General features: G+C 41.8%; 1 protein-coding gene across 2 annotated transcripts; it reads left to right on the forward strand.

The window, feature by feature from the left end:
- The first annotated feature begins 1,308 nt into the window (after positions 1-1,308).
- LOC130691204 (lysyl oxidase homolog 2-like) lies at positions 1,309-6,289 on the forward strand. 2 transcript variants are annotated; one of them, XM_057514110.2, is made up of 9 exons: positions 1,309-1,449; positions 1,512-2,112; positions 2,179-2,325; positions 2,497-2,804; positions 3,023-3,101; positions 3,162-3,422; positions 3,494-3,755; positions 4,765-5,017; positions 5,449-6,289. In XM_057514110.2, the coding sequence occupies exons 2-9, from the start codon at positions 1,845-1,847 to the stop codon at positions 5,569-5,571; spliced, it is 1,701 nt and encodes a 566-aa protein (XP_057370093.1). In that variant the 5' UTR covers positions 1,309-1,449; positions 1,512-1,844; the 3' UTR covers positions 5,572-6,289. The 2 variants fall into 2 exon arrangements, with proteins under 2 accessions (XP_057370093.1, XP_057370092.1); XM_057514109.2 differs by having other exon boundaries at positions 1,324-2,112.
- Positions 6,290-12,251: the final 5,962 nt, after the last annotated feature.

The raw sequence follows: 12,251 nt of genomic DNA on the forward strand, positions 1-12,251 counted from the left end.
TATTCTATAACCGTAAGAATAGACACGCCGAACTAATCTCTTTTCCATTCTTATTGGATATATTCATGTTCGCGTTGTCATGTCGGACCAGAGACCAAGTGGCAGCAGCTGCTTCCCAAAGAAAAAGGGAAGCAATTGACAAGACGGCTAGTGGATTTTGCTCGCCTTTTAATCGACATGTCCTTATGCAAATTTAGCGTAGGTGCGAGAAAGGGTAAGTCGATTTATATATTCAAAAGGCAAATAATTGTGTGCGTGTCGTACGGGATTCCGCCTGACGTCATCACGTGGCGTCAATGTCAACACGATCTTGCACAGCTGTGAAATAAATGTAAGCGGATAGAAACGGAGATGAAGCGGGGCGTTGGTAAAAATTAGCGACCCACGGCATTGAGCCATCGTCATGAATGAGTTGATTGAAAACGCACATCATCCTCGCAATCAGTAGCCACCAAGAAAAGCGGTGGGAGTTTATTCACATTTTTTCCTCATGTTGTACACAAGTCAAAGTTGGTAAAGCGGGACAGAAGCTACTCTTTTGGATTCGGAACACGGACGGACCCATTTTTATTTTCGTCTTCTTCCTCAGCTTTAAAATAAAAAAATTCTTTTTTCGGTAAGTAAATCACCAGCATTTGAAGTGCATGCGGCGCCGTGACGCCATCACGTATTCAATTGAGGTCAATGTCGGCCTCAGTGGGGGACGGTAAAAATACCGAAATTGGGAACGCGGGTAAATTTTTAAAAAGGCCCAGTTTTTTTTTTTTTTTTGTTTACCCCGCCATTCAATTAGTCAAATAGCTTAAGAGTTATTCGTTTAAACTCGACAGATTGCAGCTGGCCGCACCCTTCACTGTTTCACGAGTGTGACGTCATCGGCCAAATTGGAAAAGGATCAAAATTGAGACCTCCTCCTCCCGCGTGACAGGAAAGAAATCGACCGAGCAAAAAAAAAAAAAAATAACGGGATGCGAAGAAGCGTCCAAAATAATTAGAAGAAAAAGAAATGCCTCACTTTGTAGAAGAAAAAAAAAAAATAGGAAGAGGATCCGCCCACCTCTGGCGCCCAGCAGAGTGCCTGTCCGTCCCCTGGCGGGCATATGCTATTGGTCTATTCTCTCCCGGTGTCCTATATGGCGGGTGTGTGACTTGAAACACGTAAGAGATAGGCGGCCACGTCGTCTTTCTGATCGGTGCTCTTAAAACGGGAGGCAAACAACTCACCAAACCCTCCTGAAATAAAAACAAAAAAATTGGGGGGGTTAAACCTTCCACGAAAGAGGCAACAGCAGCTGATGGGCATTCAGTTGGTTGCGACCGTGGCGACTCGAATGTGGACCCGTTTGCCTCTGAAAACACTTTCAAAGTGAGTCCAGTGCTGCCCGCTTTTTTGCAATAATGGAAAAGAGTTGAATTCCATCGTCTTGTGATTTCGAGAGAAAACAAAAGGTAGAACACAACACACATTGATGAAAGATTTGCGCGCCTCGTGAGCTACTTGTACTTTTCAGTTGTTGCCGGGCCACACATCACGCTAGCAAAAGACGGACTCATCAGTCAACTCCGCGCTTTATCGGCCATAATTTTATCCGCCCTATTTTTTTTTTGTTTTGTTTTTTGTTTTTTCGTTTGATTGTTTTCTCTGCTATTCTCTGGCGAGCAGTGGTAGCGTGTCCGGCAATTGCTTCCAAACGGCATTGACGGATCGTAAGCAAGAGCCGATCCATTTCCTTGCGTGCGGTCCGAATAGGAAAGTGTGTTGCCATCTCGATTTTTGGTTCGTTGAGACACAAAAAGAAACGGACGGTTTTGACTAGGCAAAAAAAAAAAAAAAAAAAAAAACAATGGCCGGCCAATGGAACAGCAGCAAAAGTTATTGGAAATGGCTGCTCTACCTTTCCATTTTGTTGGCCATTTTGGCTGAAGGCGAAGGCCAGCAACAACAGCAAGTACAGCGGCAAGAGCAACAAAGACAACGACCCATCAGGGATGGAACTCGTCGTCAACGAAGACATCGAACGGACAAAGCCAAACTGATCCAGCATTACCTCAAGAAAAACGGCCGATTGGAAGGAATGGTCCGTATCGTTGACGGTGTCCATCCCAACGAAGGTAATGTGCCACAACTTTCAATTCTGTTTTCCATTCAATTTAAATGATTAATCAATAACAAAAAAGGGAACGTTGAGATTTATCATTCGGGCAAATGGGGATCCATTTGCGACGATGAGTGGGATCTTCGTGAAGCGACGGTTGTCTGCCGTGAGCTGGGCTTCTCCGACGTCGTCCTAGAAACGCACAACTCCATGTACGGTCCTGCCAGGTGTAAGTAGACGCTATTGAATTGGCCCTCCTTCTAACATTTCAAAAATAAAACAAAAATCACGATCGAAAGCCCCACCTCCTTTCGCTTGTTGTTTATCCTCTTGAAAATTCATTTCTTTTTTGAGTAATGATGATGACGTCAAACTGTTTCTCAACTGACCGTAATAATAGATCCGTTTTGGATGGACAACCTCTACTGCGTCGGAAGTGAAAATAACTTGACGGATTGCCGCTTCGATGGTTGGGGCATCAGCGATTGCGAAGAATCAGAAGCCGCTGGCGTCATTTGCAAACCTGGCCCTTTATCCAAATTGAGCGTCGCGACAACAACGATGAGTCCCACGACGACATCAACAACAACGACGACGACGACGACGACGACGGTCAAGACAATATCTAATAGTAGCGATAGCAGCGCTGGCGATGCATCAGTGACGAAACGTCTGCAACAAGATATGGCTCCAGCTATGCGCATCAAGGTATGACTAATGGAGTCTATTAATGACAATCCGGCATCCTTAAAAATAACGTACGACCTATTTGGCACTAACCCTACATCCTATGTGTGTATGTGTGACCGTAATAGACTACGTAGGTTTTTGAGGTAGACTAAATAAGGTAGACAATCGATGGCAAAACAAACAGTTTGGCAAACGATTGTTTGAATTTTTTTTTTTTTTATTTGCACGTGCCCCAGGATGTTGTCGGCAGTAAAAGCAAGATCCGCTTACGCGGCGGCCGGGCCAAAGAAGAAGGACGCGTTGAAGTCAAAATCGGTCAGGGACGATTGATGTCAAAGATTGACGTAATTGAGATTCGCAATGTTTCGTTGGCAGGCGCCAACGATTGGGGACTCGTTTGCGGCGACGGTTGGAGTTTATTTGAGGCTGGCGTCGTGTGTCGCGAATTGGGACTTGGCTACGCGCAAAACGCTTTGCAGACGGATTTTTTCGGTGGCAATCGCAGTTCGCTCGTCCTCAGTGGCGTCCGTTGTCACGGATCGGAGAAATCTCTCATCGACTGTCTGCACGATCGTTTCGGCGCCGTCAGCTGTCCAGGCTCCGCCAACAACATCGCGTCCGTCGTCTGCGCTTCAGGTCTAAACAAAATTCAGACACTCAAAAACAACGTACTCATCTTTTTTTTTTTTTTTTTATAAATAAAATAGAAATGGCGGACTTGGTGCCGGACCACCTGGAAATGATGCGGACGGCCCACCTGGAAGACCGTCAGCTCTTCTTCTTGCAGTGCGCCATGGAGGAGAATTGCCTGGCAGCGTCGGCCTACCAAGTGCAAAAGGACGACCCGTACGGATGGCACCTGGAGACGCGACGTCTCCTCCGCTTCACGGCCCGCATCGCCAACCTGGGCACCGCCGACTTTCGGCCTTTCATTCCCAAACACATGTGGGAATGGCACGCCTGTCACATGTAAGTCGATCTAACCGAAAGGTGTCCATTCTTCTGTTGCCTCGTTTTATGCGGAAAATTAAGGCGGGTATTATAGCACTTTGAGCGCTTAACTCTCGTCTCGCCGGGCTTTGAAAGCTCCCTCCTTTGGCATAATAATGAGGCTAGCACTTTGAATCAAAGTGGGATCGTCGGTCGCCATTTACTTTGAAAGAAACTGTTGTCGGCAAATGGCATTATCGCGATGAGGTACCAAGGCGAGTTACTCGGCCTTTTACACATTACAAAGAGAAATGCTTGAAAATTTCTTATTGATCGCCATATGTGCCAATCGTTGTCAGAACGCACGAATGTGCGGTTTTCCTCGTCATGGCAGAATGTTGCAAGCGTGCACAATGGCCGCAGAGGAAGCACTTTGGATGATTTAGACAAAAAGGCACGTGCCGTTTGGCTTATTTGAATTGGCGTTGTCATGGGCCACTAACGGTCGTCATTCATCGGCCAAATGATCGCCAATTGCCTATGTTTAACGCTGCCTTGTTACGTTGCCGTTTGGGCCTCCGTCTTTAACTAAATTGGCACATTTCCTTAAACTCAACTGATTGAAGCGAGAGATTTTTGTTTACAATTGAACCCCCCCCCCCCCTTCTAAATTGAATGAACGTGTTGAAAGACTATTGACTTAAGCAGCAACCACGCCCGAAAGGGTTGTGCAAAAAAATCGATACTGAAGACTTGAAATCTGTTTACAAAAACAAGGCAGAGTTATGGCGATTCTGATTTGCTCTTGTTTGTGTGCGGCTATCGTTGCGGGACACGCCACTCGTGTGACCTACATCCAACAACAAAAAGGCAAACAATAGAACTTGGTATTTAAAAAAAAAAAAAAAAAAAAAAAGGATTCTTTTGATCAAGTATTGCGCACAATCACGCCATTTATTGGGCCCCTTTTTTTTCCCGATTGAGAGGGTCAACAAGTTGCAACTAAGAATCGATGACCTTTTTTCTTTTGTGATGGAATCCAAACTAGGCACTATCACAGTATGGAAGTGTTTGCCCATTTCGACATCATCAACTCTTCCGGGGTGAAAGTGGCCGAGGGACACAAAGCCTCTTTCTGCCTGGAGGACAACCAGTGCAGCAACTACGCCGAGCCGGTCTACAAGTGCGCCAACTACGGCGACCAGGGCATCTCCGTCAACTGCACCGACACTTATGCCTACAACATTGATTGCCAGTGGATCGACATCACCGACATTGATCCCGGCATCTACACTTTCAAGGTATATTTAGACTTCAAAAAAAAAGCAGACCTTTAGGCTAGTTGATTAAGGGCTCCCATCTTCCGTCAACACGCATTGATTGGGTAGAAGGCGAAACGTTCAATCGGGATCGCTTTATCGCCTTCGAAAATGGGATAAAAAGAATGAACGTCCATCTCAATTATATGCATGACGGCTAGTGAAATGTCTAGAAAGTTCTTTCATGCAGGAAAGCACTCAGCGCATCCGGCTAATGTTACATGGACGGACCGCTCACACGAGGGAAATTCCTTTCATGTATTGCCCTACTAATATTGTGCCGTGTAATTACGGCGTGATTGAGGGTGGGGGGGGGGGGGCGGAGTTCACTTGATAAATGCTTTTGATTATGACTACTAGAGTTTAGGACATTTTTGGATAATGTGTTGATCTCGTTTGCGTGTGTGCAATAGGTGGTGATCAATCCGGAATTCAAGGTGGCCGAAATGTCGTTCGACAACAACGCCGTCGTCTGCACGCTCTACTACGGACAACAATACGCCACGCTCTTCAATTGTTCACTCCAACGTCCTTGAAAATGTCTTCATTTTCTTTAACCTATTTTTTTTTGTTTCGTGTTTAGTTTATTTTCAAAAATCGAAAAGAAATGGAAGCGCTGCGTCCGTCATATCCGCTCGTCCGAAAACAACAATTTCGTGCGGGACTGGAACGGAAATTAAAAATAACTATCGTGCCTTAATTGTAGCACCTTGGTGCCGCAAGAATTTTCATTAAGACGGTTGACGAGTTGTTGTTATTTGGGCAGGATTTGCATGGCGTCAAATGCGCACGTTCATCTAGTTGATTCGATTTTGTCTTTTGATTCTTTATTTTGAATGAAAACGCCGCAATGTGTTCTATTCTGGCCGATGAGTTTTTCATTGGCGCCCAAAAATTTGTGTCTAGTTTTTCTTTTCTGATGGCTAAACAATTCGTTTCAATGTGTTCAACTTGTCTGCAACTATCGATCGTCTCTTAGTACAACGCGACGCATTTGAATCGTCGTCGTCATTTGCCAATGAGAGAAACCAATCGATTTTCTTTTTTTTTTTTTGTATTTCAAATTGTTTCCCGATTTGAAAGAGCGTCGTCTCTGTTTGTGCCAACTTCTTCTTCTTCATTAGGCTTATTCTAACTACCTTTTTTTTTGCCTTGTATTCCCGCCGTATGACGACCTTATTTTAGACAACAACGTTTTCATGTTTCATTGTCGAGACGACAAATACACGGATCGTGTTCTTTTCTCTTTCAAAATACACCACATCGATTTAGATGGTATTCAATTGACGTATATCCGCATAGACGGAACAATAGACATTTAGTGTTTTGAGTGTTGCACGTGCGCTCTACATGATTGGGTCGAAATCAAAGTTTTTATAGATTCGCATCACCCACTGCTGACACGTGCGCCAGTCGTGCTTTATGCACACATTCTTTACATGTGTATACACGCTATGTATCTACGCATTTAATGGGCCATATATTTATACAAGAGAGTCTGTATAGCCGATGAGCCAACGGTACCATTTTTATATTACATTTTTTTTTTTTTTTTTTTTTGCCTGGATCGAATCGATGTACACACTCCATCTTTCGTGTGCTTTCTGTTCGATATAGATAAAAAAAAAAAAAAAAAAAATTACGATATAATCGATTAGACGTAAATTCTTCGAAACCACAATCAAATATGATTTTCTTTTTTTGCAGAAAGAATTAGAAAAAGAGAGCGAGTATCGATAACCATATATACAGAAAGAAGCCTGAACTGTGAACATGTTGTCCGTTCTCTCGGGTCGTGTAGGCCGCCATTCTATAGACAAAGCTCTTGGCCCAATTTCCCTTACGGGGAAAACGCAAATATTTAGTGAGAGCCCTGCGTAACAGACATGGACGCATTTGCAAAAATAAAAAGGTTTTTCAATTGTGTATACATACATGGTTTGTACAGTGAGTACATTCAGGGAAACGTTGAGGCATTTCATAGACGATCCACTAATGATTGCACACATAGAACATGATCTTTCAAATGGATGTGTAGGAAAAACGTCTAAAAAGCCAAATGATATTTAATGAGATGAGTTTGATGTCATCTACTTGCATTTGTTAGCTAAACCGAGATGAATGCACACGCTCCGCTGCCTTGTTTCTCTCGTCTGATCCTATTAGTTGCTCGTTCGTCTTCTACAATTCTCGCTCTACGTATAAATGCACTGCATCGCTTTAAGCAAAAAAAGGACGAACGACGACGTGAAGGATGACAGTTTATATAAATGGTTTCATCAGAAGACAAAAATAATTCAACATTCCAAACGACTTGTGTAATATCAATTTAATCCGGGCCCAAGACAATCAACGGTACGAGGGGGGTACGCGTCGGCGCACAGTTGCCCAGCACAGAGTTGAAGGCAAATGGCCCACAGGAGAGAGAGAGAAAAAGGAAGGGGGAGAGGTTAGAACGTAAGGTTGTCGTAGACTTTGACAGTTGCTTACCGACCGTCGCGTTCAACGATTGCAATATCACGGCGCAATGTTCCTTTTGTTTTTGTTTTTTTTAAGTTCACAGTGGCATTATTTTTGAGTTCGATGCGATTCAACGATGTGTTAGTGATCGCCTTGGTGTTGCTGCCGATTGTTGGGCATTATAAAGTGACGCATTCATTTTGGATTTGAGTTGTTATTTATCAATCGAGTGATCATCCAAACGCACGGATTGTTTTTTTTTTTCCTGTTTGCGAATTGGGCCCTCAGTTTGACATTAGGAAATGGGTGAGTTTCATATTGAGGTATTGTACCTTTTTTTTTTTTTTTTTTTCGTTAATAATGATATTGGAGGTAGGGTGAACATAAAAAAAGGGGGGCGTTTTTCGTGCATTCGTTTTGATACTTTTTCTCATTTTGTCTGAAAAGAGAAAATCCTTATATATTTCGTCTAACGTCTTTTCTTCCTTTTCTTCACAAATCTCTTAGAATAATGGCCGCAATTTTGTTCCCTTCTTCGTATTGAACCCAGTATCATCTTTTTTTTTTTTTTGAGTCAGAACTGAAGCGGCAAAAGTTTTGTCGTCAAGGAGACAATTTCTTTCCATATTTCTTTGTTATCTACGAGACGGTACTATTTCATTGCCACCATTCCTCTTACTGCAACTTGACAAGTGCATTCTTTACGTCGAATTTTTGATATTTCAAATGCATCATTTCGTTCTTAAGATTTAGCCGTTTCAAACAAAAGGCAAATGGGAGAAGACACACTCATTGACTGGTACGAGTGTGACATCAATCAGCCGCATTATGTCCATCAATGTGATCTGTTTTTTTTTTCTAACGGCACGTCACATTCTATTTTTCCCGAATGAACGGTGACCTCTTAATAGACAATCTATCCAAATGAAAAGGCATTGCTTGTAATGCTGCAGCACTCGTTGATTGACTATCTGCTGGCATTGTGTCCGCCTGAAAATGCCTTCCTTTTGACGTGCTTATTCAGCCAACGCTTTTGATGGAGGTCTCAACCGATCGACACGAATCGACCGTGCAGCCAACGTTCACGGAGCCACAGTTCCGAGAGTTCGATCGTAGCTCACGGCTTATAGAATCCACCCTCAAGAATGACCGATACTAGTGTACAGGAGAGAGATAGTTGTGCTTTATAGTTTTGCTTGCTCTAGATATATATAGTGGCCCGACTTGGATATAATATGGACAAACAGTCAAATGCCAGCCAATCAATATGACCACTATATACTATATAATCTAATTTTTTTTTTCTTCTTCTATTCGAGATACGTTATTTTTGTTCATGACTAGAGCGAAATGTTTATTTCGTGTTCTTGCCATAAAAGTCGAGCGTGATGAATATATATTGAAGGCTTTTGAAAAAGGTGATGTAGTTTAGCGTCTCGTCTAGCATCAGTTTAAGGGATGATGGTTCTTAAATTGGTTTTGTTTCTTTTTAAAAAAAAAATCCCTTTTAGCTATGCGTTGCATCTCTTTGTTTATCTTTTGCTTTGTGATTTCGGCCGCCTCTCTTTTCGATCTCCACCCGCTTTAATTGGGTCCACCCACTCTTTTGGGTTGTGCCTCTGTATAGATAGAGAGGATAGGACGGCATCTGATACGCTGCTATCGATTTTGAAATTCTGTGAACGTCAAATGAAATAGAGGGGACACGCTAAAGGATGCAGAACGAGCCTCTGTCATCACTTTGATAACGCCAACGCAGCACGAGATGCCACAAAGTTTGTTTTTATGTCTCTCTTCCTTTAGGCCTATTTACACTCTATTATTTTTTAAGAACACAGTTTTCCATCCGTGCTTTTTTCTTTCAATTCTTTTATTCGATTTCATTTTGTTGCTCGAAGCCAAGAGTTTTCTCTGTTGCAGACGTTTTCTTTTTTTTTTTTTTTTTGTTTGGCCTTTTGTTCGACATCATCTCCACTTCTTTGACACATAGCTTCTTCTTTACCAATTGAGACTGTCAAAAGACGAAGCTAATCTTCTTCTTGCATGGCCTGCAACCGATTTTTCAGCTGCTCTTTTTCTCAGCTGCCTAAAGAAAATGGAACGTTTCGATTTATTTTGCATTCATTCAAAGTGTCGAAGCGCAAAAAAACAGGAAACGTGACACAGCTGTTTCTTCTTTTTATTGATAGTTTGTGTCCTAATCAAAACTAACAATCCAACTTGCACGTCATTGTTTGAGCGTACAAGTTTGAAGAGCGACGATGGTAGATAAACCCAACATTTTCGAGTGCGGCCTTTTGATGTAATTTCGCATCTAATGAGGCAAAGACGAATTTTTTTCTGTACACGAAAATGTTTTGGATAAAGACTCGAAACGGAGAGACGGTTGTTGAGCACGCCCGTTGGACAAGCAGGTCAATATAATGATCTGAGTCTTTCGGTCTATATACGAGAAAAGAAATGCATCTTGACTGTGCTGAGAGCACTAGACACGTCAAAATTTGCAATCAAACAAGTAGACGTTATCTCCTGCAAATATAATGAAAGTCAATATACAAGTTTATATAATAATAACTTTGACTCATTTATTGATTGTGCTCTTGTAATATACAAGAAAACATTTTCGGAAGGCGGGTACGAGAGTCAACTTTTGTGCCACGTAGTTTGACGTGATGCTCGGCACGTCTTGGCTTTCACGCTTCTTTTTTCTTATCTCATTCCTTGTGTGTATACGAGTTTTTTTTTTTTTTTTTCTTTTCTTTTGCAACCTGGTTTATTTGTTTTGTTTTTTTTGACTTTTTGGCGTGACGCATTATAGATGATGTTGATTTTTCTAGTTAGAATCCAGCCTTGATGCATTTCGAATAGCAATTCTATGATTATCCATTTTGAATATGCATTACTGGGCTAAAGGAAGACAGTTGCGGATGATTCAGACGTTATGCTCGTAGCAAGTTTGCTGATGATGGATCTGCGTTCGATTCCTTTCGTATTCTGCATTTTGATCGATTGCCACGTATAGTGGAAACTCGCATTTCCGATGTTGGTTATCTGCGAGTTTATAAAAGGAGATTGTTTTTGATTTGCACAAACATTGTTGACGATGTGCTTGTTTACAAGTTTTTTTGTTTTTTTTTGAAAAGGTATGACGTCATCTACTCTAATGGGAGCAATCCGCCAAACTTTGTGACGCTTCGCGTATCACTGCCATTTTTAGTGTGCTGGGCGCCCTCATAATGTCCGTCTCGTGTATATACCGTAACACGTTTTAGAATGATGGATGACTCAAAATGCATGTTGCCCCTGTAAGTTCAATAATACCTAAATTGGCTTTTTTCTTTAAAGAAAACAAAACAATCGGAACAAGGGCAGTATCATATGTTATCCTATTAAAGTCGTACGTTAGCTATTAACAAACGATATGTTTATAGTTCTCTAAAACGCCTAGCCATTTGTTTCCTTATTTCTTTCCATCAGCATGTGTTGTCACACACGGGAGACATATTTGTTCAGTCATCACTGTCCAGCTGCAAGTTTTATAGCCGGCCTTGTATGCTATTTTCTTTTATACATCGGGGCAATCGAAAAAAAAAATAAGAAACACAATGATTTCGTTTTGCTGGGGACGACTCCCCTGTGGACTACCTAGTAGCTATTTCTATCCAACCGGCTCTATATATAAAGTATATGTATATAAAACTGTATATACGGAATACTGATTGGCCCATTTATTTATCTTCTTCTTATAGACTTTTGTTTGTTCCAGTTGATCCATTTCCTACCGCCCAAATCAGGGCACACTTTCTATAATTCTCTAATAAATGAGCAGCAATTGATTACTACTATAAACGTCTTTGCTATAACGATGACATTGTCGTTCGTGATCGTGTAGGAAAAAAGACTCTTGCCGTAGTTTTGTTGGCCAACAACACACGACCGGAATTGTCAAACTTTATTTCATTGGCTGCGATACAAAGTCGCTTTGCTACAAATCACTACGTTTCGCCTAGGCTCTCTCTATACGATGATGACGTCTATACATTATCATCGTCATTTTTTTGTGCCACAATTCTTTCTTACTTACCATTTCCTCGTCTCCCATTTCCGCCGTGATCCGTATAGAAACTCTATAATCGCATTAAATGTAATGGGACCAAGGGAAAAAGAGGAGTGCATGTACATATTGATCTTTGGATGTGGTCCAGCACGCGACCGTCCGCGTGTAGACAAAATAAAAGCCCAACTTGAAGTTGGAAAGAATATTGCAGCTAGAGGTTATTAGGTATAAGAGCCACAGGGCAATCGGATTGCATTATTAGATAATAATTCATATGCGAAAAGATTTTTCATGGTGCCCTATATACTCATCCGCCTACCCTACAACGAGGCCAGTTTTTAAGCAGGGCGACATTATACAAGAGGATCACGTCCGATTCGTAAAGTATCCAGCGTGCAGCTCTGCATACACAAGAGTCTCAAAAAGAGTTACGTTGTTTTAGCCAGGCATTTTTTTTTTTGTCTGTAACGTTTGTGGTTATAGATCATCGTGAGCTCTGGTGGCGCCAAATAGATTTATACACCACTGGCTTTTAGATGCCATACTAAAGTATAAATTCATTTACTATTTTAGCTGGCCGTTTCAACACATCAATCAAATTGCATCACGTACACGTAAGGCCTTTTGTTAGATACGACGTTTTTAAATTTTACATATTTTTAGGGTAGGACCTAATTGGATGCATGGCCCAATCCATGT

This window comes from Daphnia carinata, chromosome 1 (assembly GCF_022539665.2).
Source record: "Daphnia carinata strain CSIRO-1 chromosome 1, CSIRO_AGI_Dcar_HiC_V3, whole genome shotgun sequence".
Taxonomy (NCBI): domain Eukaryota; kingdom Metazoa; phylum Arthropoda; class Branchiopoda; order Diplostraca; family Daphniidae; genus Daphnia; species Daphnia carinata.